This window comes from Rattus rattus, chromosome 7 (assembly GCF_011064425.1).
Source record: "Rattus rattus isolate New Zealand chromosome 7, Rrattus_CSIRO_v1, whole genome shotgun sequence".
Lineage (NCBI taxonomy): Eukaryota > Metazoa > Chordata > Mammalia > Rodentia > Muridae > Rattus > Rattus rattus.
The window spans coordinates 4,076,149-4,101,464 of NC_046160.1; the positions used below are offsets into that span (position 1 = coordinate 4,076,149).

Here is a 25,316-nt window from a genome sequence, read left to right on the forward strand (position 1 = left end):
TACCATCACTACCAAAATCTGGCAAAGCCAAAAGTGGAGACACAACATAACCCCAAGGTATATCTGAGCAATCACTCGGTACTTATGGAGAGAGATAGAGGGTGGCTCGGGACAAGCCAGATAATGCTGAGAAGCTCTTGACTTGTGACTCAGAGTATCTGCTCCATACGGAGCCTGGGTTTCACTATTCACTTCATTGTTCAGCAGATACGTGTGGAGCAACACCTACAAACTAGAAGCTATGCGGCACCTCTCAATACTGACAGGGGAAAGCAAAATCCTGTCCTTCTGTGCCATTTTAAGTTACAAGCTTCAGACCCCGGGCCTAGTGAGCGAAGGCTCCCATGGAAGGGGCAGCAGTCTGCCTTGAAATACAAGCAGAAGCTTACCCAGTGGAATACCAGAAAAGGAAGGCAGGCTCATGCAAGCCTTGGGAAGTGTGCACAAGGACACGAAAATGTAAATCAGCAAAGATCACATCCCGCAAAATGTGGGCAAAGCTGGGTGATTTCAAAATAAGGGCGATAAAACAATAATCATCTACCTTACATGGTTAGGCAAACGACTGCAAACTGGTGACTGCGGACGCTGCCCTCGAGATTGGACTTCAGGAGGAGAACTCTCCCCTGCTTTCTATCTTGGAAGCTTTAGAGGTCTTCTCAGTGCTCCAAGTCCACCTCTTCCAGAAAAAAAAAGAAATTGCTCATATTTCTAGAGTCCAAAATTAGTTCTTGGGAGGAACAGTGCCTAATGACCACAGTGGAGGGGAAATGACCCATTCCCTGCGTTGCTGTAAGATCAGGTCTTCTTCCCATGGGATTTAGAATCACAGATTCTATAGCAGAGGTTTTCCATTAGTGAGAGACAGGTGGGTGACAGGTAGGAGTCAAACAGGACTTTCATTAGCAAGTTGGGTGATCAGAGAAATTGAGTTCCTGCTGCAAACGCTTTGCAACACTGATGCAGTGCTTAGACGTGATGTGCACGTACAGCAAGGCGTCTGTCCCAGTCTTAAAGCGCTGTGAACACCGTTGAGGTCGGATGCTCAATAATACAGTCAAGTCACCTGTTTACATAACAAACCTTTGTTAACTAAAGAAAGAATGCAAAGCAAATCCAAACTGAATTTTGCTCGCAGGGGCCTCACAGTGCAGAGAGGAAACAGAGGACAGACCCAAATAGCTATGCTGAGGAGAACAGGTACCACCAAGAAAAGCAGAGTGATCAGTGGGGAAGCAGAGGGGGAGAGATTACTTGTCAAGTATGGAGGAGCAGAGCCTAGAGCTAAGTGAGACACAGCAGGCCTGGCATTCACTCTTCTGATGTGGATAAAGACAGAGACCTCATAGAACCAAGACAGGTTTCATGGGGACCTTGGCAGGGCATAGTTCAAAACCTCACTCTAAGCGCTAACCACACATGACTTTATTCTAACCCTCAGTTCATTTGCAGGTTTAGAGTAGAGGATGGGTCATGGGGAAACAGCAAAGGGGTGGCTGGCCACAATTCCAGGTCAAGGAAAGCAGGGACTCGCGGGGGTGGGGGGCGGAGAGAGGGAAGGGCTGGAGCAGGAGGGGGCCGGAGGGAAGGCCGAGGGGCGGGCAGAGGGTGCTGGCAGCCCCCGGGCGGTCCAACATACTGGCTCAGCCACCGGAGCTCACACTCAGGCTGGCGGGCCATGGGGCGGCGAGTCCCAGCTCTGAGACAGCTGCTGGTGCTGGCAGTGCTGCTGCTGAAGCCTTCACAGCTGCAGTCCCGAGAGCTGTCAGGGTCGCGCTGCCCTGAGCCCTGCGACTGCGCACCGGATGGCGCCCTGCGCTGCCCTGGCCCTCGAGCCGGCCTCGCCAGACTGTGAGTACAGGGTGCCCCAGGTGCCTGCCATTTGTTACTAGGTGTTGGGTCCCTTTGCTGGAAAGCAGGGCGAAAGGCTGCGCCTCGTCAGCTCCTCACCCTTACCAGTGATGAGGACCCAGAGCCTGAGGCTGTCTCTGCTTACAGCCCAGACCTGCACTTTCCCTATAGGGGAGACTGAGGCAGGTGACTTAAAACTGCCCCCAAACTGCAGGAGGCCTCTCTTTCTGCAACTGCCTAAAGGTTTGGTGAATTAGGTACCCGTCCTTCACTAGTGGTTCTGAGCCTTGGCCAGCCAGGTCTAGGAAGGCTGCTGTGGGTTCCGAGCTGTGATGTCTAAGAGCAAAGTACTCAGGCCCTAGGGCCTAATTTGTCAGCAGGAATGCCCGCAATCCGGCTTCCGGCCACCAGGTGAGCTCTTAAGTGTCTGCAGCCATGTACTTGCCTCAACCTGATGAAGCAGCAGAAGAAACGCCTGTTCTCCAGCTGCTGCTGTTCCACTCACAGACGCGATAAAGACACTGCAAGCATCCGCAAGCTGGGAAATGCCCACTGCCTCCTGACGCTGTGGGATAAAGGCAGGAGGAAACCATTAGTGCTAAGATTCCAGCGGTCCTTCCATGTAGAAAAGGGTTCCTCAGGTTGAATGACCCTGGTTTATGGACGGGGCCAGATGGCCAGAGGGATGGATGGCAGGTAGATTAGTAATCTCTGGGCTTGAGCAAGGGTAAGCAGCAGTGGGTGTCTGCTAATAGTGTTAAGGTTAGGAGTGATGGATTTTTCTAAAATCGGATTGAAGTAATGGTTTCACATAAGGAGACTAAAACCATGGCATTGTACGTTTGAAATGGTGACTTTCCTGTTAAACGACTTAAATCTCAATAGAACCAAAGGGAGTAGGAGGTACCACAAATGGCCCAAGCTGGTGGAGATCTGCCCTGTGCTTTATCTAATCTGATGCTATTTCCCCTTGGGAGGCCAGCATCCTGTCTGTGCCAGCTTCTTGGAGGAATGTTCCTTCCCTGAGTACTTGGTCTGTTCCCTATGGGCAAGTTAATGGCCTTCTAGGAATAGCTGTGGTAGAGAGAAGCAGTTAAGGGTTGAGGGGTTTCTATTAATTAGCTTCCATTAATTATCTTGTCAGTTCTATTCCCTGAAGGCGATGACCATGCTGATAGAATTTGTTTCAATCAATCAGCAAATCCATGGAACCTGCCTCCCAAGTCCTGGCCTTGCCTTCTGAGTTGCTCGTGTGTGACTGCGTCACTAGCAGCCCTCCTTGTAAAGCTTACGCTTTAGCGGACTCTGAGAGCTAAAATCTTTGAGACTAGATGGAATCGCTTGCTCCAGGTCCCTCATTAGCCTATTATGTTGCTAAGGAAAATGTTATCCACTTCCTTCCTGCAGCTGCTTGGCTTTCTAAGAAAATTTCTTTTAATTAAAAAACTTCTCCCAACATCTTCAACTTTGGACCTGGCTGGAAAGTGCCTGTAGCCAAGGAAGAAGAGATGAGCTGAGTTCTATCCCCTTTGATGCTAAGCTGTTCACGTGTTGCCTCAGGGGGAGACCCCTGACAGGCCCCTTTCCTGAAGAAGCTAAAGTGAAAATATAAGACACTACCTCATTGCCCTAAGGCACGGTTTAAATAAGGCTTCAAAATGGTTGCAGTGCTCACTATGGCTGGGGGGTAGGGGGTTGGAAACAATAAAATTACAGCTATTTTAGCAATTCTAGTTCTTAGGAATGGTTCTGAAGCCTTAGAAGCCCTTCACTATCCAGGAAATCCTCAACATCCTCTACGAGTGGAACCATAGCACCCATCACTGAGACCATGCTCTCCTAGACATTGTCTCCTAGACACGTCCTACACCAAGCACGGCAACTCTTACAAATCATGCTTCCTAATATCAGATGACTGAGAGGTGACCTTGCTCTTCAGGCGAGAGCTCAGGGAAGGTAGAGCCATTGTAAGAACAGTACAGAGAAGGCAACATTCATGTAAAAACAGAGCTGCCCATGAGAAGATAGAAAGGCTGTCACACAGAAACAACGTTTCTCCAAGTGTGAATTTCTGCCAGCAGCAGGGGCATCTCCAGGCCAGACTTGGATCTCAGGCTCTGCCCATCATCAGAAATGCTGAGAAATCCCCAGGGAACACTGAGGTTGAAAGCCAGTGTGTTGCTCTTCCTCCAGCTACACGTGCCCTTCTCCACCCCCTTCATTCCCATGCCTACTTATTAGAAGAAGAAAGCATGAAATTAAAAAGCCCAAACTCAGAGACAGATGGGGGCCAATCAGGACAATGGACGGGTTTTTTGTTTTGTTTTTCTTTAAAAAAACAAAAAAGAAGAAGAAGAATAGAGGAAGGATTTCATAGAGAATGACAGAGGACACCAGGGATGAGGGGGACACAGGTGTCAGAGTGAGCTCTTGACTGGAGTAGGCGGGAAGCAGTAGTCTAAGAACTCACAGGAAGAGCTAGTCTTAGCATCAGGGCGGTCTGCGTGTTGAAGACAGGGGTGAGTAGTAAGGGTGGAAGTGAACGTTGAAGCAAAGGATGGGCAAGTGGAGGGCCACAGCCTGGCATCCCTGTCATAAATTTATCATTTGTGATGAGAAATGAATACAGCAATGGAAAAACCATCCCAGGGCGGAAGAGTGGATAATGAATTCTCAGAAGTTAATAAACCAAAAGGAGCTGAGGTTTTGGAGGAAGGCTTCCAGAAGGGAACTGTGGTCTGGCATGAACATGAATGGCAGGGACAGGCTTTGCAGAGGGAGGGAGGCACCCAGGCTGTGGAGGTTAAAGGGAGGGAGGACCTTAGAGTGCCTGAGATTTCATCGGCATCCCTAGATACAATTGAGCTTCAGACATTTCAGATGCTGGAAATCCTGCCTTCTAAGACCTTTGTCTGGAGTTCACTGCTTGGTTTAAAAAGAACAAAAAGTGCACGAGCGATAATCGCTTATCACTGACAACACGATGCTGGCAATTTTTCAAAGTGGCATTGTTCAAATTATTCATATTTTTCTTCCCCTTCCATTTCTCATTAAAGACATAAGTGTTTAAAACCTAAACTATGACACAAGAAACAGCCTCCTACATTTTCACTTGTTTTAATGGAGGGGGGATAAATAGAAAAAAATGATTTAAATTTCCCTTTTTTCTTATTAGCTCTAGGCAACTGGTAAGAGGGGGGAGAAATCTCACCTTGCAAGTAGTTATATAAAGATCTTAGTCTCTATGACAACAGAAAGGTTGATCTGCTTGATATGGAAACAGTTTCTGAAAACCTGCAAGTAAGTAAATGCTAATAATAATTGTGGCAATTTATTTTTTGCCTGTTGTGCCTACTTAACAGAGATTAAACTTCTAGATGTTCGCTTATGGCACGATCCGGAGACTCTGTGAGGAGAAACCCTAAGAACCCAGCAATGCAGTGTACCTGAAGCTGAGCATCTGACACTCCATTCTCTCTCTTGTCACCTCTCCAGCAGGGGTCAGGTCTAGTACAACATCAGCACAGTGGCACCAGACACACGTGGAGAATGTAGTCTAGTCTGAGGATCCATCTGAGGAGAGGCAAACTCGCCTAGGAGATGAGTGTAGGAGGAGAGGGAGGGCATAAGGCTCAAGGAACTTAGAGACCCAATGAATCCTGAGGGATTGAGTTCTCCAGAGGAAAACTTTGTGGGCCACGGGAGAGGAAGCTGAACCTTGAAAATAAAGAAAGAGCAAACATGCAGGAACTGCAGGGGCCACCAGAGGGGCCAGGCAGGAAAGCAAAGAACAAAACCAAATGGGTTCTTCCCTCGCTCAGACCCTTCGGAGAAAAACAAATTAAGGGAAGATGGAAAGTCATGGGAAATCTTTGATTAATTACCCAGAGAACTGTACAAAAAGTTGTAGAGTTGAGTAATTCAAACCATTGTTTGGCACTTGCATGCAAAGAGAAAAGTGCAAACCATGATTAGGAATCCCTTCTCCTTGAAGCATTCACCATGCTAGCTACACACACACACACAAACACACACACACACACACACACATAACCTACCCCAGTCTCTCCACATACTTGACTTGATAGCCTGTAGTCACATCTTTCTTCCATATTTTATCAGTTGTTTAAGTGTGCCTTCTCTAGTGCAGCAGATGTTTGAACCCCAGTACCTTGATATTAGGGGGAAGAAGTGGTTTGTTGTGGACTATTGACCAGTATCCCTGACCACTGTCCTCTAGAGGCCAATAGTACTATTTTTCCAAATTTATGACAAACCAAAATAGAGATGCCTTCTGAGGGCAAATCTTCCATCTGCTTTCGACTTCCAGTCAGAGTGCTAGACTGAGAACTATTTGAAGAAGTCTGACTTAACGTAGCCTTTCATGGGCCTTATGATGATCAGTACTGAGCTATAGATGATTGAATTGAGTAGATGGGCTGGGTGTGCATGTTTACAACCCCAGCATTCAGGAAGCCAGGAAGAGTGTCCTATGTCCAGGAATGCAAGGTCAACCTTGTTTACAGACTGAGTGCAAAACCAGCCTGGGAAAGCAGAGTGTAGCTGACTAGAACAATAAACCAACACGAAAACGGAGTGCATGCTGTAACTCATTCCACCACTAGACATCGCTTTCTAAATCTCCATCTACCCAAGAGCAGGAGCAGTGAGGGTTCTTAGGTAGTCAAGGAGTCCGTTGTATCTTTGTGTTGTGTTAGCATCTGGATCCTGCCATCTGCTGGCTCTCAGTTTGTCCTTTAAATGGTAAATAACAGTTGCATTTCCAGAGCAGCAAGGCCAGGCTGGGAAGGTACATCAGTGACAAGTGCTTGCCTGGCAGGCACGAGAACCTGAGATCCAGGGTTGCAATCTACAATTGTCAATCAACCAATCAATAAAACAAGGGATGAGAGGGCTACGACTTATTCATTTGACTATAGGCTTCTAAATTGTTCTAATCATTTGTTCCTATCCCAGGAGTCATTAAAAACAAAATTCATAAAATCAAAGCAAGTGAGGTAGGACATATAGGTTCCCAATTCCCAAGTCAGGAAACACCAGCTACCAGGTCACATGCAAGTGTCTGCAGAACAGAAGAGGAAGACTTCCAAACTCCTGTAAGAACGTGGACTTCCTGTAAAAGTCTTCCTCCTCCTCTCCTCCTCCTCCTTCTCCTCCTCCTCCTCCTCCTTCTCCTCCTCCTCCTTCTCCTCCTCCTTCTCTCCTCCTCCTCCTTCTCCTTCTCCTCTTCCTCCTCCTTCTCCTCCTCCTTCTCTTCCTCTCCTCCTCCTCCTCCTTCTCCTCCTCCTTCTCCTCCTCCTCCTTCTCCTCCTCCTTCTCCTCCTCCTCCTCCTTCTCCTCCTCCTTCTCCTTCTCCTTCTCCTTCTCCTTCTCCTTCTCCTCCTTCTTCTCCTTCTCCTTCTCCTCCTCCCCCTTCTCCTCCTCCTCCCCTTCTCCTCCTCCTCCTCCTCCTTCTCCTTCTCCTCCTCCTAGTCCTTCTCCTCTTGAGCTTCCCCTGACAGCCTGTCCAGCCATGCTTTGAAGGCAGCTTTTACATCTGATTTAGCTGAGAAACAGTCACCTTGTCCCAAGCTATGTGAGCATCATTGTCCTGGCTGGTTTTGTGTGTCAACTTGACACAAGCTGGAGTTATCACAGAAAAAGGAGCCTCAGTTGTGGAAATGTGAAGCATTTTCTTAACCAGTGATCAAGTGGGGAGGACCCAGCCCACTGTGGGCGGTTCTGTCCCTGGGCTGGTGGTCTTGGGTTCTATAAGAAAGCAGGCTGAGCAAGCCAGGAGAAGTAATCAAGTAACATCCCTCCATGGCCTCTGCATCAGCTCCTGCTTCCTGACCTGCTTGAGTTCCAGTCCTGACTTCCTTTGCTGATGAACAGCAATGTGGAAGTGTAAGCTGAATAAACCCTTTCCTCCCCAACTTGCTTCTTGGTCATGATGTTTGTGCAGGAATAGGAACCCTGACTAAGACAATCATGCTTTCGTCTTTTAAACTGATATTCCAGCAGGACACTAAAACACAAACCGCTCCTAAAATCTCAATGAAAAGTGTGGACTCCAACTGGATCGCATAAATAAGAATTCCTTTGGCTTTGGTTGTAGATCCTCTCTCTCTAGGAAACAATAATTCCTTGGGTTGTCTGGGGTTTTGATTGTTTAACACCCAAATCTGTGAATTTGGGGCTCATTTCTGCTCGTTCACCTGCCACTCTCTGCTCCTCAAGCCCACTAGTCAGCCTTCGTTTGTTTTTTCTCTTTTACATTATTTATTTAGGGCTTAAGAGATAACCCCACACACACTGCTCTTGCAAAGGACCAAGTTTGCTTCCCAGTACCCATAACGGGTGGCTTATAACCGTCTATAACTCTAGTACCAGAGTTCTGACACCCGCCAGCCTCTGTGAGCACTTGCATGCACATGGTACACATAAATTCATACACACACTCACACTCACACACACACACACACACACAGACATGCACACAGAGAGAGGGGGAATTAAATAAACATTTTTAAAAGAATACTTTTATTTCATGTATATGAGTGTTTGTCTGCATGTATGTATGTGGGCCACACAGGCGTCTGGTGCCCAATGAAAGCAGAAGAAAGTGTCAGACGCCTGGAATTGGAACTGCAGGTGGTTGGCTGTGAGCGGTCACCAGGACGCTAGGAATCAAACTCGGGTCCTCTGCAAGAGCAGCAAGTGGTCCTCAGTACTGATTCATCTCTCTCTAGCCCAGCCTCCATTTCTTAAAATAAAGTCACAAAGCCTCTTTCCAAAATGCTATCTTCCAGAGCGGCAGCCAAGGTGCCTTAACCGTGTGTGATCTGGCTGTCCATGAGGTTCGGCAGCTGAGTCAGGATCATAGCGAGAAGCCTTCTTACACAGTTCCGACTGAAAGGGCGATGGCTCCTTAGAACAGGTGTTCACTGTGCCCGTACTTTCTCTTGGTTGGAGAAAACTGCAGATTCTAATGAAGTTTAGCAAATTTCCTCCTAGATTTTTTTTTAGAATAAAACTAAAATACTATTCACTAGGCTTTGCTTCCACGAGACCCCCCCCCCCAGTCAGCAAACTGCTCCCAGCTGCTCTCTGTGTACATGGCCCCGAACCACAGCCCTTTAATAACACCTGAGCCAAATTTGGAAAAGCCCAGTTCACAAACAAAATGGTATGCACAAGGAAGGCCTTGCCCTTTGTTGCTGTTACAGCTGCCCTCGACTCAGATTCCTTGAGGTTAGTCCTGGGTCCCCAGCTTCTCCTGATATCATCAGCAGTAGCATCTTTGATAGCCACAGCCCCTACGTGGTCTGAATAGATCAGGACGACATCCTGGGCAGTCTAGTTTCTAACAGAGGCCCACTCCTCTAATTTTCACTGTGGTTTGGCCTAACAATAAAACCCCGGGCCTTGTATGAAGAGAATGTGGCTCTTGTCTCTGCCTGGGGCTTGGGGCAGAAAGAGCAGCAGAGCCAAGAGGATAGAAAAATCAAGGTTTCACATCATGACAAAGTACCACCACAACAAACTGACGACTCAGGAAGACTGAACAGCCCACACCCCAGATACAAAGCTGCACAGCAAAGATCCATCCTCTAACGGCCAAGCCTGCCCACACAGTAGTGTGCCTAGGAGGGGTTCATTAAGGAACGTAGCCACCGCTTCTACTCAACCTGGGAGGTCAATGAGTCAAAACCTCAAAACACAGAGTTCATTATTGCCTGGAGTCTAATATTCTGACCACCCTGCCTGAGCTGCCTCTGTGAGATCCCTCCCCCAGGGCTAAGCTGACTTCGACTCAGCTGCCCTGTAGGACAGCCAGGCCCCCTTTGAGTACTTTTCTTTCCTCATTTCCCATCCCGGGGCTTCAACCAGCCACAGAAAACATTCAGGTCAGACGTGCTGACCATTCAATCTGTACACTGAACCAGAGACCCATGGGGGAGCCAGAGACCCCCATGCCCTGCCCTGCAGGAACCCTCAACCTTCCAGTCAGATGAGAGAAAGGACCAATGCTCAGATGACTGAAGAAAATCCAGGTGGTTACAAACCACATGAATATCATAAACATGGTGGAGTTTAGAGATAGGAACCATCTTAACCAAAGGGACAGAGAAGCTTTCACAAATGGCTGGTTCACAGAGTTAGGTTTCGTAATTTCAGGTACTTCAATTCCATTCTCAGATTAATTAACAGAATATCAGCTGCAGCCAGTATGTACATGTTCAGTTCCAAAGAAAATGAGGGGGAAAGACGTTTTGAAGTGTTGGGACCAAGAAGCTTGTAATAAATGATGGAGCTTCCTGAAGCATATCCACAGGGTCGCTGCCCTGACAACATAATATTCTCTACCTCTGAGAAATATTGTTGAGAAACCATTACAGATGACACAGACATTCCCTGGGGAGAATTCAACACGTTGTTTCATTTGCCAGAGTTATTCTTGTCATGTTATATTATTGCTGGAAGAATTCTAGTTTAGAGGGCAGGTTGAGTTATTTTGCTGTGTGTCTTTAGAAAACTTTAAATGGATTTTGAGTGAGGGCTTAGATGTGTTTACCATTTTCCTCTGAGGCTTTATATTTTTAATTTAGTTGTTGCACAAATGACTTGGAAAAGCCATTATCTACAGAATCTTCTTAACATCTTCATTCACACGGTATTTCATAAACTCCTTGAAGGAGCTTCTTGGGTTCTCTAGAAATGGCAAGTCACTCAAACTACATTTCCCACTGGGGAAGTTCCAACTGGCTGGAATTTTTTAAATCAATGAGCAAATTCGAACTCTTAAAGTGGCTCCCTAGAGTCAAAACATTTCACAGAAAGTTGTTCTATGACATCTCCCTAAAAGGCTATCAAGTGGAGCTTGTGAGAGCTGAGTCCAAGAGAAAAGTACCAAGTTGAGATGCCCATTCTCCCACTTGGTCGTCCTACTCCTAACCAGTGGAGAGGCAAACAGAAGAATGACACACATGTATAGAACTTTATTGACCCAGGACAAACAGAAGACTACTCCATATCATTGAACTTGTCCATACTAGACCCTGCCAAGAAGTTGCCATGTTATATATAGCTTCATTGGTTCATAGTAAGAAGCTGTAAATAAATGCAGATGTGAGTTCTTTTCTTGTGTTAAGTATTGGATTAGTATTATATAAGATTTTTAAATATAATATTTTATCAATTATTTGAGAATTACATATAATATGTCCTGATCGTATTTGCCCCAACTCCTCTCACATCCACCTCGTCATACTCCTTGCCAGCTTCACAACTTCACTTTAAGAAAACCTAATAAGTGAAATCCGAACTGCCCACATACTCATCCACTGGAAAGTGATAAACCCAGTGGGGATCACACCTCTAAAGAAAACTGACTTCCCCTCCTCCAGAAGCCGTCAATTGACAGTAGCACCTCAGGAGTGGGGTATAATGACCCTCCCTCCTCCATTCTACAATATTGGCGGGCTAGACCTTGTGCAGATTTTGTGCAGACTATCACAGCTGGTATGAGTTCATAAGTATAGCAATCTTGTTATGTCCAGAAGACACTATGGTTCTCCCCAATCTCTGGTACTTACAATATTTCCTCTCCCTCTTCTGCAATAGTCCTTTAGCCTTAATGTGGAAAGGAGGAGTATACAGATGTCCCATTTCTGTCTGAACATTCCATGACACTTATTCTCTGTCCTTTGGTCAGTTACGAGTTTCTGCATTCACTACCATTAGACAAAGAAACTTCATTGATACCTAAGAGCTGCACCAGTATATCGGCATTGAGATAGGAGTTTTTGAGAGCATTTGCTACTATGTCAATTTAGGAAATTAATAGTACTATTCTCACCTTAGGGACCTGTGAGATCCCCAACCATGTGTCCTCAGCCAAATTGGTAATACTAAATGTGCATTTCCTCCTGTGAGGTGGGCCTTAAATACAACCAGCAAGCAGTTGATGACCTCCTAGCATTCATGCCATTATTGTGCCTTTGTCATATCTTGCCACACCAGTCATTATTGTAATTCATAGATTTTACAGTTAAGGAAGACTGTTGATTACTTTCCTTTACTGCTAGCTGCCTACATAACACCTTCCAGTGCTATGAAAGCTAGCCAACAGAAAGGAAATCAACTCAGTTAGCACCAATTCAATTTCCCCATGTTCTACAACCAGAGAATATAGTATCTTCAGCAACAGGGCCTTTTGTGGGCAACTAAGAGCAGTGACAATAGCCTGTATTAGTTTGGGGGTCTTCATGACACCCCTGACAAACAAATTGAGGGTTGTATACCACACCTGACATTGGGTTTTTCATTTAACAAACTAGAGCTTCTGGGAAAGACAATATATTAGTCATTGTTGTATTGTCATGAAGGGACACCATGACCAAAGAAACTTAGAAAAGAAAGCATTTAGTTGGGGATTTGCTTGCAGTTTCAGAGAATTAGCACATTGTGATCATTGCAGAAAGCATGGCAGCATGTGGGCAGGCACTTGAGCAGTAGGTAAGAGTGTTACTGATCTGCAAACGGAGAGACAAAAAAAGAGACTGGGCCAGGAACAGGTGTTTGAAACCTCAAAGCTTCCTCCCAGTGTCACATTTCCTCCAAAACGGCCCACCTACTTCAACAAGACCACACCTACTAATCCTTCTAATCCTTTCAAATAATCACACTCCAAGATGACTAAGCCATTCTTATTCAAACCACCACAGACATTATCTCTCTCTCCTGTGTTAGATAATTTGAATTAAACTCTTTTATATGAATATATATATATGAAGCCTATAAAGTACTAGATTTCCAGAAGACACTTTCAAACATCCTTAATGTTGATTATCTCTTCCCCCACCCACCCTTTATATTGGTACTTTTAAATTTTGTATCAAACCTGTAGATCTTACAGATGATATGCATTCTATTGATCTGAAACAAATCTATAAATTGAAGCTGAGTTCTTTGGTTCCAGTACAAGTCCCATGCACCTCATGCTGCTCATAGGAGAAAGCACACAGTTACAAGGGAAGGTACATTCCTTTGAGTGCATAGTCTGAGACCTACAAGTAAGGGTAGAATTTAGTCGGTGAAGCAGACTGTAGATGTGCCAGATGGTAGAAACAATATGAATGATGTCAGGGATACATGAGGCAAGTTCAAGAAGCACAATCATACCTGTCTAAGAAGACATTATCCAGAAGGAAGATGTGAGCCACAGGCATAATTTAAATTTTTCTAACAGTCACATACAAGAAGTTTTCTGAAGGTAAATGAATTTTAATAAACTATTTAATTTAGTAAATGTAAAATGTTATCATCTCAATTAGCAAGCAATTCAAAACTTATCAAGCTATTTTACAGTTTTTCTTCTAAGTCTTTAATGATTATTATATTTCTGAGACTTGCAAGCCATTACAATTCACACACATTTCTAGCCAATTCAAGACCAGTCACATGTGGGCTAGTGGCTGTCATATTGGACAGTACATGTTTATGTATGAGAAGAGTAGAAAATACAGAAACATAAGTACAGTCCATCTAAGACATTTGTGGATAGTTATGTTGCCCAAGGGCCATCACAGAAGATGCTTGAGCACCAGAGTGGTTTAATGGGAGCTATCAGGAAGAGAAATAGACAGGACATGAAGAAATCCACATGCAATGGAGAAAGAACCTTTTAGGACACTCCAAAATGTTCAATATAGAGTAAAGAACAACCAGGAGTAGTGATTAGGGAACAAAGAGACTGGAAGACGAGACGAGGCAGAAGCCAGCAGAAACTAGCTGTTAATGATGGAAGGGAAGATGTGTTTATAAAAGAAGTGAAGTCAATTGGCCCAGAACAGGACAGAAAAAAGAAGAGAAACCCACTCCCGTGGGCTCTAAGGTTCAAGGAAGAATAGGAATTCAGCTACACCTTTAAATTAAAGACTGTGAGTGTGCCCTCAAAAACACCAAGGGCAATAGCAAGGGCAGATCACAGATGGTGAGATTTTTCACAGGAAATGCAAAAGACAGTATAGTTGTGTGACTGGATTCTTGGAGAGTACTGCACTGGACCACAGACGTGGTGACCATACTTGAGATCTGTCCTTGAATTACCACATGCTTCAGGAAGTCACTGCTCTTTTTTTTAGCATGAGTTTGCCTCTGTGTAGTAAGAACTTGAGACAAATAACCTGTAAGGAGGCCCTTGCTCTGGCTAACAGACCTAACACAGCAAACGTCTCCAGCAACCATCAGATCACTGAAGTAATCACGTAGCCACTGTTCACGAGGGCCCTCCAAAGTTTCCTGCTGTAAAGCATAACCAGCAGATGCCCACCTATACCTACCTCTCGTGGAGTTAGCATGTAAGCCTCAGCTCGCTCCAGGTAAAATCTAAAGCCTAGAGAACACAATGGAGCTATCCCTAGTGATGACATCACCTTAACAGTGCCATCCCTTGGAAGGTTTAACATTTAAATGGAGAAAAACTATTTCCATGTCATTCTAAACAAAAGCAAGTGTTGTTGTAATTACTAAGAAAGTACAAAAAAGAGCAGGGAAATCTGTGTCCGTTAACTGTAGAATAAAACCTTATTTAATAAACACGAGAGCATTAATGTTCTTTGAATTTAAATACACATGCCCACTTTTCAACAAGTTTATCTATGAAAAGTTTAAAAAAATCAAAATCTTTGACCTCTGAGCTCTCCCTTTTAAAATTCAAGCTGCAGCTCTAGCAATAAGCTAATGGTCTGTAGAAAATATATGTGTGTTTATAGCTAGCTTGACTGAATAATGTGGGTAGCATTCTTACACAGTTAGAAGGTGGCTAATAATATTATTTCTCTCCTGCTCCACACTGGGCAGAAGGAGCAGTAAGAGCTCCCAAAAGATGACCTAAGACTCTACCCAGACTTTGGGGACTTCAGATGAATGCTGGATTTCTCCTTGGAGCCTGCCCTGCTCTGGTGTAGCTCTGCCTAGGGCTCTCAGAAGCTCTGCCTAGGGCTTTCAGAAGGCAGGGCTGCCTGGGGAAGCAGCCTGCACTCTGAGAAACCTCAGGGAGGTGAGAACCCTATAGCTATCATTTGCTTTATGCAACCAGAACCTGTCTTTTTAAAAGACTGTCAATTGAAGTCTATTTTTTTCATTCACCTAGAGAGTTTGCTATTTAAAGGAACCATGTGGTGAATCCTTTTGTAGAACAAAGACCTTTTGATAATTCAAATGTATCTCAATTGATAGGTTTTCTTAACCAAGAATTTCTAAATCTATCTCCTTCCTTAAAGGCAGGGCACTGGAGGCTCCCTGAAGTTCTCCAAACTAACCTTACTTTGAGAGCTGACTTAGGAAGCTGGTGAAGAGACCAAACTAGCTCCTCCCATGACTGTCAAACTCAAAACAAAGAAAGAGGAACCTAAGCCCCTCTCTGAGGGCCCAAGAGACATCAGAACCACTAGGGCGGCACAGTAACCCACCTTGTTTTCTTCAAGGGAATTGGGTTTATCTGAATGACAAGAACTTTGAGTTGCTTAACTCTGCCACATGGTGCGCTCAGAGCTTGGCAATTGGGGCAAGTTAAAATCAGGGTACAGTTAGTAGCCCAGGTTTTTAAAAGGGCTGTCGTAGCCTGAGCTTTGGGTATAGGATGGTCCTTCTGGAATGCTCACCACGAGAAAGGAGTGGTGCCTTCCTCTACAACCCCCAAGAGAAGAATGAGGTATAATGTTAGGATGAGGGTCTATGTCCTGAAGCACCAGTCCATGGATGTCACAGATAGAGAATGAGCCTATGTCTTAAAGGATAATTTTGACAGCCCACCAGAACATTCTAGAACATTTACTGAAAGAACTAACTGCACTGCAGAAGACAGCCCAATACAGGGTCCCCATCTGTGCCCAGAGGCCTACTTTGACCACCAGACCTCAACAGTATGAGCTACTGAGTTACACAGAGAGCTGAGAACTGTGCTGGGGCAGCAGTGTTCCCTCAAGAATGCGGATCCGGTGTTCGTGATAACAGGACTCGATGGGGTCTGAGGTTAACAAGCAGACTCCAGGATAAGGAAATTGAGTAAAACCAGCACCAAAATGGCATGGACATGGGCACTAGGGGGCAACCATGCATCCAGAGATGGCTGTGCCACACTTCAAACATGCCGTGGCTTTACTGGGATCCCAATGTTTCTAGTTTCATTCTCAAAAAACAACTCGAGATGGGGAAGTTTTATTTCAGCTTACGCTTTCAGGTAACAGCCCCTCGCTGAAGGAAGTACAGACAGGAACCTGGAGTGGAAAACATGAAGAAACACTATTTGCTGGCTCCCTCTCCGGCTCCCTTACACAGTGCAGGCCTCCCTTCCTGTGGGGCTGCAGTCCACTGTAGGCTGGGTCCTCCCACATCAATCATTTACCAAGACAGTCTCACGTACTTAGTTTATTCTGCTGTGCTGAAGGTCATGACACAAGGTTCACACTTAAACCACAGCCCTAAGCCTATCTCCCCAAGGATGTATCTTAGCTGAACGTCAGGTCCAGTCTCTAAGGGCAGTCTCTGATTCGAGGGTCAGGATCCTGAGGGAGACTCTCCAGCCGTAGGACAGGTCAAGGAGATTTCTCTCCAGATGTGCAGAGTGCATCTGGCCCTCTCTAGCTTATATACTGTACAGTAGGCATCATGGAGTTCTAGGACTGTGTCTGCTAGGGTGAGTGATGTCACTGGATGCTGGTTATCAGGGGCAGCCTTGGGGGTAGTGGGGATCTGACTACGCTGCTTTTACATGTCTAAAATGTATGTTTTTACTATTACATTACACTCTGACAGCTCCCATTTTAATTCTTCATCATGGCAGCTGCCTGGTAGCCCCAGAAGTCATCTAGGAATGAGGCCCTATCTGCTGCTGGTGTTCCTTGTCCCCACCCCTGCATCCCTCTCCCCTAGGGATCAGGGGTGTCATCCACTTGCTTTGACAGAACATAGCTTCTCTGCTATGTGCATAGCATCCGTTCTTATCTAGATGCTGCCCTTAGGAGCTGCTGTCCTAGCCTCACTCTGGACTCTTGCCCCCTTTCTCCTAGAACTCTGCCCTATATTAACTTTCCTACAGGGGTTATTTTGGAATGAAAGCATGTCTAACCGCAAAATACAAATGAACGGGAAGGAAAAGAATGGAAACAGATTTTTCTTCTTTTATTTCTCAGGTACAAGGACTGAATTAAGCGTATTTCTTCACTGTGATAACATGATCATTGATCAACTAGTCTGGTTTGAGTTAACTTTTAAGTCCCTTTCTGTGGTTTCTGCTCTTCTTTATTCAGCATTTATAATAATCCTAAGGTATGCTCATGTGTTCAGTGTTTGTGAGAGTAAGATTGTTAGACTTGTTTGCAAAATTGTTCCTATTTCTAAAAATTCCTGGCACCAAGGAATGAATAATCGAGACATCCCATCAAAAGAGGAGGCTTTCAACAAACCGCAGCCAGATCGGAGGAGTACCTCCAACAACAGAGTCGGTCAGGAAGGGAGCACCCTCAAAGGGAGGCTGTCCAAATGGGTACTAACAAACCGTGGCTGGACAGGAAGAGGAATTCCACCCCCCTACAACAGGGTAGGTTAACTACCATGACAAGTAATTGACTGCTTCGTAATAGCAAGGAGAGAGGATTTCGAACGCTTCCCAGTTTCCAGCACAAAGAAACGCCTGCCGAGGTGGTGTTTGTACCAATTACTCCATCTGCCCGTTACACGTTGTATCTTTTCAGGAAAATGTCACCGTGCCCCTTAAAACTATTGGTCAATATATTTTTTTAAATTGTTGGTCACTCGTGAAAGGGTGCTTTCAGAGATGAAAACCAGACACTTGAGTGCACAGAAACAGCTGTCACTTGAAGGCAAATCAGAAAAGAAGACATAACATTTGGAATGGAATGTGTGGCAGTGGGAAACCATTTTGAATCTGTTTTGGAGCCACAGGACCGTGCTCCTCATGCTGCTTCCTAGGAGCACATCTGTTGTGAAAGCACCAGGCACCTCCTTGCTTTAGCTCTCTCCTTATCCTCTGGCCCCAGGCCTCTCTCTTGACCTAGTCACAGCCACAAAGCCACCGGCTATTCTCTCCTTCTGGTGGCGGGGACTCCATATTCTCCTCTCAGCTGCCTCTCCTGCTCCACAGACCCACATCAACTGAAAATTTCATCTTGCACTTGGGACAGCCAGTGCATGATCTACAGCTCTCTCAGTTCAGCCCAACCTTTGCCCCTCAGCCCTCAGCCCTCCATCAATCAAGAGTTCAGGCAACCTCCCTGGTCAAATCTAAACCAAACTGCTCCTGTGGGAACCACAGTGTGCAGCTCCTGTTTGGAAGAGGATGCTGCCTACCCAGAGACTTGGGCTGTGAGCTCCATTTGCATGAATAAGCAGCTCTGAAGGGTTCGGCTGAAGCTTTTACGGAAACACTCTCCAAAACATGTTCTGCACTGCATTATCCACAGCAATAAAGATTCTGGAATCGGAATTTGGCTGTCAGTTTTATTGATGCTGCATGGGGTACAGTAGAATACGGCTTTCTCTTTCGGAAATTTATTGGCATGGCAGTGCAGAGAGCAATAAAACTGTGTTTTTAATCAGTAAGCCAAGCAGACATGATTCCAGGAGAAATATAGGAAGCAAACACACTACAGCAAAAAGCCCTCTCCCTCCACTGCCCCCTGGGTTTCCAAGAGCTCTGATTAAATAATGGTGGGGAAAGGTGCTTGCTGGGATTGTCCTCAAAAATAGAACCAGAGAACCTTGTTTGCATTACTCCTTCTGTGTGCTCTCTAAGAAACTGTTGAGTTAAAGCATTGTTCAGCAGTGAACTTTCTGAAATTCCTCTACCTTACCTGCAAGAAAGGAACTGCTGGCGGATGGCTTTGTGAGAAGAATAGAGAGGGTAGGGTGTTCTCCAAGAGAAGCGAGGTGTGCTGCCCTGCTTCCCAACACAGGGCTGAGGATTCCAAGGCCCACCTCGGGGCAATATTGGCCAGAGGAAAAGGCATTCTGGGTCAGTTGGCTTGGTTGTTGCCGTGGTTGATTTACTCCATCTCTCTGTGACCCAGTGTCTTTTGTTGCCAAAAGGAAGTACTCATAGCACTCCATTGTCCTTCTGTCATGTGGAATAATTAAAGTCACAGATGGCTCTGTGTAACTCTCACAGCCACTTGTGAAAGCAGCGAGTCCCCTCTGTCACCTGCTGACTGAAGTCTGCTCTCAGAGAGAAGGTGTGTTTTCTTCCTGGTGGCAAGGGCAATTCCTTCTATTCAGAAGGATATATTTCTCACATGAACGCGTTCACTGGATGTGATGGATTGTATTTGCTTGGCCAAGAGAGTGACACTATAAGAAGGTATGGCCCTGTTGTAGTAGGTATGGCCTTGTTGGAGTAGGTGTGTCACTGTGGTGTGGGCTTTAAGACCCTCATCCTAGCTGCCTGGAAGTCAGTCTTCTGCTAGCAGCCTTCAGATGAAAATTTAGAACTCTCAGCTCCTCCTGAACCATACTTGCCTGGATGGTGCAAGGGACTGAACCTCTGAACCTGTAAGCCAGCCCCAGTTAAACATTGTCCTTATAAGAATTGCCTTGGTCATGGTATCTGTTCACGGCAGTAAAACCTAAACTAAGATACCCATAATGTCCTGATTCACTTCCTTCAGAGCCTTTGGTCCAGAAGCCTTGAGTCATTGTGAGTACTCAACCAATGTTGAGTATTGAATCTTTCCTTGAAGAAGCATGTCCTAAGCTATCTTGATGCTCACACACCACTTGGCACTGGTTTTGCTATGGCTGACTGTTACTCTTTTCTCAATTCTTAAGTCCTACAAGTTTTTGGGACAACTGTAAGAATACTTAGGTAGTGGCTTTGAGTGTCTGAAGGAAACTCTCTCATAAATACTCCCTCAAACAACATGAGATGTCCATGAATTAATCATAGGAGGAAAATGATTAGTTCAAATACTGGAATCAGCTGCATGCAGAAAGTGACGGCAGTTAAGAAAGATCTTCTGAGTGACATGGAAGCACTATCATTCAGTATCATTCAGCTTTCTCTCTCCTCACATGCTTTCTGACTGGCATTTGCCAACTTGTTTTCTCACAACTCCCAATAGCTTCTTGCTCATTTTCAAAACCAAGCCAGGATCACTTCAGAACTGTTGGTAACTATTCACTTGGTGTCCTGCCCTAGCTTGATGAAATCTCTCTAGAACATTTGAGAGAATTGTTATTCCAGTTGTATTAATGAAGAAAACTGAAACAGAGCTGGGGGAAGAATTGAGGGCCCGAAGGGCATAGGAACTCTACAGGAAGACCAACAGTGTCAACTCACCTGGACCCTTGGGCTCTCAGAGTCTGAACCACCAACCAAAGAGCAGACCGTAACCGGACCTAGACCCCCTGGACATGTGTAGCAGATGTGCATCTAGGTCTTCATGTGGGTTCCCTAACAACTGGACCAGGGGCTGTCCATAGAGCTGTTGTCTATCTTTAGAGTACGGTCCCCTAACTGGGCTGCCTTGTCTGGCCTCAATGGGAGAGGATGTGCCTATCCCTGAAGAGACCTGATGTGCCAGGGTGGGGGATACCCAGGGAGGGGCTTCCAACCTCTCAGAGGAGAAGGGAAGGGAGGTGGGGATAGGAGCTGTGTAAAGGGGAAGACTTGGAGGGGTCAGCAATCAGGATGTAAAATGAATAAATTAATTAACTAATTAAAAAAAGAATGATACCTGGCATAATCTCCTACTGATATAAGTTCTATTAAACCAAAATCTAGTTATTAATCTTCTAGTGGCAAGCACACACAAATGCACACACAAAAAATCCACAACACACATACATACAAACAACACACAAAATACACTCTACATGCACACACTGCACACCCATTCTACACTCACACACCATACACACACACTATAAACACATATACACTACATGCACACACTGTATATCCACATACCATACACATACAACACATACACACTATACACATATAACACACACATATACATTACACATATGTACATACACATATACATTACACATACATACAATACACACAACATGCACATACTAAACATACATACACTATACACACACTGCACACACATACATACTACCCACACTACACACACATACTACATGCATACACTACACACACACACACACACACACACATTCATGAACTTGGAAAACAGCCAGTCCTAACCCTTAAGCTTTTACCTTTTCCTTTTTCTTTTCCAGATCTCTCACCTATCTCCCTGTCAAAGTAATTCCGTCACAAGCTTTCAGGGGACTTAATGAGGTTGTAAAAATGTAAGTAAGATACTGCATATCAAAAGCCATTTATAATTGAAACAATGAATTTTTTTCTAAGAGAAAATGTAGTTGCAAGGGGATAATTTTTCTAGGAGAGAAACTGTGTTTAGGAAATCCAACTATCTTTATCTTTATAATACAAATAATATCTAGTAGCCTTGGAAGAAATGGTATGATTTTCAAGAGTCATTAAAATCCAGATAATTAACCTTGCTTCAAAGAATTGAATGCGTTTTGATAAGTGATGATATTCTTTTTAAGTAGAAAAGAGATAGATTTCAATCATAAAAGTTCCTCTCTGCTACAGCAGCTATTCCCTAATGTCACTCCTTTTTGATAATTCCCGCATTGATGAAAACATGTTAGAAGTTTATTGTGCATCATAAGATAATCATTGTATCTAAAATAGAGTACATGCAGGACAAAAGCACAGTATTTCTAGCTGTGCTGATGAAAAGCATGAACCAAAAGCAGGAAGCGGCCCCATGATGCTTTATGATCTCCTGTTCCTCTGAGGGCCTCTTGTTCCTGGGTCTCAGCTTCTAGAGCCTCAGAGATCTCATACTCAGAGAGAAGCCTCTCTAGGAAAGAGAATGCTGTCTCATCCCCATTAACATTAGCCTGAGCCAAACTGGCTCAGCCGCTGGCTTATTCTTCCCCAACAGCCATCACTAAACTATCCCAAGTGATGGTTAGAGCAAATTCATATGCCCTAGAAAGACTGTATTGACCTCCTTGGCTCTGCAGGGAACGTCTGCTGTTGCTTAAGGTATTAGCAAGCGGTGATAGCATTGAAAATATTATTAGTATCAAGAGAATTTCCTGCTCTGGCTGAGGAGTGGAGTTCAGTCCCCAGCATCCACGTTCTGTGACTGCCTGTAACTCCAGCTCCCGAGGGGTCGGGGGTGGGGGATCCGATGCCATCTTGTGGCCGCTGAGGGTATCGTCATACACATTCACAGAGAGAAATACACATGCCACATAAAATAAATCTTAAAAACTCTAAGTGTTGAATAACAGCATGGTTACAGGAAACTCACTGTGGGTTTGTGTGTGAGCTCTTCTGCTTTGAAGTTTAGATGTTGAGGGTTTGTAACTTTTAATGCATTGAGAGCTCCTACCAAAGGCAGGCGTAGTTAAATAAGCAAACTATGAGGTACAGATAAGATGAAACAGCCCAGGAGCTATCCAGTACAATGTCGTTGCCTTAGGCACTGACTTCTGTGAGCTAAAGCTCTCGTGGAGTCTGAGCATTAACCTTAGGAATACCCAAACCCACACTTGTGGGTTGGAGACTTTTTTCTCAGCTGCCAGCAAATGGCAGCTATTGTGGGGATTTTGACATTACCACCATGCCTGGGCTCGATCTAGGCCAAAACCAATTCGTTTGCTTTTGTGCCTTTCTTAAGAAATAAATTAAACCAGTAGTCCACTTGCACCCTTCTTCATTCAATCTGTAGCTATGTGCCAGGCAATATGAAGCCACTAGGTACTCAGATGAGAATAGAAGGGACTCCTAGTCATAACTTTGTTGACAGACTGTGACACTAGAGGAAAAGGATGCTCAGAATCTATAGTGTGATTCGACTATCCGTGCTATAACTACCTTGAAAGAGCCTCAGAAATGGGTTTTGAGAAATCAAGAGTTAAATTATAAAACAGCTAATTCAATCCAAATTAAAGCCTCACTGAAGTGATGCGTGGGTACCTTAGAGATCTCAACTGTAGCCTGGCACTGTCACGTAATTAGCATATTGCTTTCCAGAACTGTCAAGCAAGGGAACCTGACCAGACATTTTTTAAAGGTCCTATGCACTTCCAACAGCGGATGATTCAGAGTCAGACAAACAAGAGAACAGACTTTTATATAAATGGGGGGATGGAAACTTATATTTCAATTGCATTGGACTTATAGATATCATACTATATATATATATATATATATACACATATGTATATATATATCCTACAGAGAAACAGAGAAACATTAGCCTTTAATGATGTAGGGATAAATTCTGCAATTCTGGTTCTTCTCAGAAGACACAGAGTCTCTCTCTCTCTCACACACACACACACACACACACACACACAGAGGAGAGAGAGAGAGAGAGAGAGAGAGAGAGAGAGAGAGAGAGAGAGAGAGAGAGATCATTATCACAAGGACATGTTTGTGTCTCTCATTTGTACTTTTTTTCCTCTTCCCTAGTGAAATCTCTCAGAGTGATTCCCTGGAAAGGATAGAAGCTAATGCCTTTGACAACCTCCTCAATTTGTCTGAACTGTAAGCATCAGCTAACGGATAGCTTATTGCTGTACACTATTACCCTGGCTGCTGGGAGCCCACTTGGTATTTGTGTTCAAGCATCCAATGCTAGGAATCCAAGAGGCAAAGACTACAACAATTACTAGGTCTGGGCAGGCACTAATCTCTCTCACTGCAGTGGCCTGAAAGTTGCCATGGTGACAACTGCTTCTCCCTAGGAACTGTGTAAACTCTGAAACATCAACAACACAATGCTGGAAATTAAAATTGACATTGTGAAGTCCTACCAAGTAGCTCTTGCCTCATGGGGGTTGGGGGAGGGGTATAGAATACTTGGAGTAGGTGGGAAGTTGGAAAGGAGTTTAGAGATCTTAAGTTGGTTCATTGGAATCTGTTCAGGCGCAGTCATTCTTTTAAGTAAGTGCTTCGTTAATAGTAACCATGACAAGCCTTGTGTTAAGCCTGTGAACATTGGGCTAATTGGGTTTTATTAGTGTTATTATTGTTAGTCTTAAAAGTACACATTTCCAAATGATCATACACAGACATGCCCCACTCAAAAAGAGATGAGAGATGAATGGCTCAGTTCAGCTTCCAAGTGATAAACCTATATTAACTCACTTGCCCGATATCCTACAGCAGGCTAGTTTCAGAGCTGGACTAGACACTAGGCCACATGACTTACACACCAGGCTTCTTATGCCACCACAGAGGGCTCCCACCAGGGCTTCCTGCAGGACCCTCAAATTCCCCTGTAGGCAAGTCAAAAGGAAGGGAAGGGACATACATCAATACTTGTACACTCTTGTGCTTGGCATTTCCTCTAGGTTGTATCACTACTGTCATGGCTGCCCAGAATAGTTAGACAGTTACCATTTTGTCCAGAGAATGGAATGGAAAGTATGTGGATACTTTAGGCACATACTTGTCTGGGTTGGGACTGAACTCCAGCGCCGTCTTTCTCTAAAGCTTGTGTGTTTTCCATTACACCAGAAGGACTCCACCAATGGTCCAGTGAGTAACTATCTAAGCAGATTAATTGATAAGCACACAAGCACCTACTATATTGCCTGCCTTGGCCTAAGAGCTGCTAGAGCACAGAGAGGCTGAATACAAACATCCACGAGGACAGCCAGAGAATTGAGAGCAATCCACCAAACAAACACAGAAAAAGCCAAGCAATGGATATCTAAATTCCAAAGAAATTGTCTGGACTTACTGTGTCTTGTGCATAGGGTTCATCCTTTGGTGGTTGGCTCTACAATCCCAGACCTGAAATTCTGCAGCATTAACAGGCTTCCCAGATAGTGCTGCAGCATCATCAGGACAGCAAGTGATAAACAAAGTAAGACATCAACTGAAAGAAAAATGAAGCCTTCTCCCAGGGAAGTTTGTGCACTTCTAAAGGAGGCCCTGAGACTTGCATGCTGGCCTCATGCAGTCTCTGTGCTTTGTTCACGGTGGTACCCTGCATAGCTAGGGCAGTGCTTGACAGGAATAGACAATAAATATTGATAGAATGTGTGACTGTATGAGTAAATGTTCTATGGTTAGACCTCAAGGGATTTTTACGAGGGAACAATCCCTGCCCCTCGCTTGTCTGATGCATGCTTGATTCAGTTATTAGAAGAATCAATACCGCAGAATAACTCACATCTAAAGACTACAACCTTATGTCCATGGTCCAGGTGTCAACAGTCACTATAGTATGGTAGAATGAACATTATTCTTGGAATCAGAAAAACTAGATCCTGTTCAAGCCCTGTTACTCTTCAACTGAATGATGAGAAAAACCATTCACCATTAACATTGGCAGAGACTTTAGTGTAAACCAGTCACATTTATTCCCCAG

The 25,316-nt window shown here is 44.7% G+C and overlaps 1 protein-coding gene across 1 annotated transcript in view; it reads left to right on the forward strand.

Moving 5' to 3' along the window:
- Positions 1–1,641: 1,641 nt before the first annotated feature.
- The window catches only part of Lhcgr (luteinizing hormone/choriogonadotropin receptor), a 59,938-nt gene continuing 36,263 nt past the window's right edge, over positions 1,642–25,316 (forward strand). Inside the window, exons 1-3 of the mRNA XM_032908606.1 lie at positions 1,642–1,851; positions 21,127–21,198; positions 23,408–23,482. Coding sequence (XP_032764497.1) covers positions 1,679–1,851; positions 21,127–21,198; positions 23,408–23,482 — 320 coding nt within the window. The 5' untranslated portion in view covers positions 1,642–1,678. The remainder of the gene's footprint in view (positions 1,852–21,126; positions 21,199–23,407; positions 23,483–25,316) is intronic.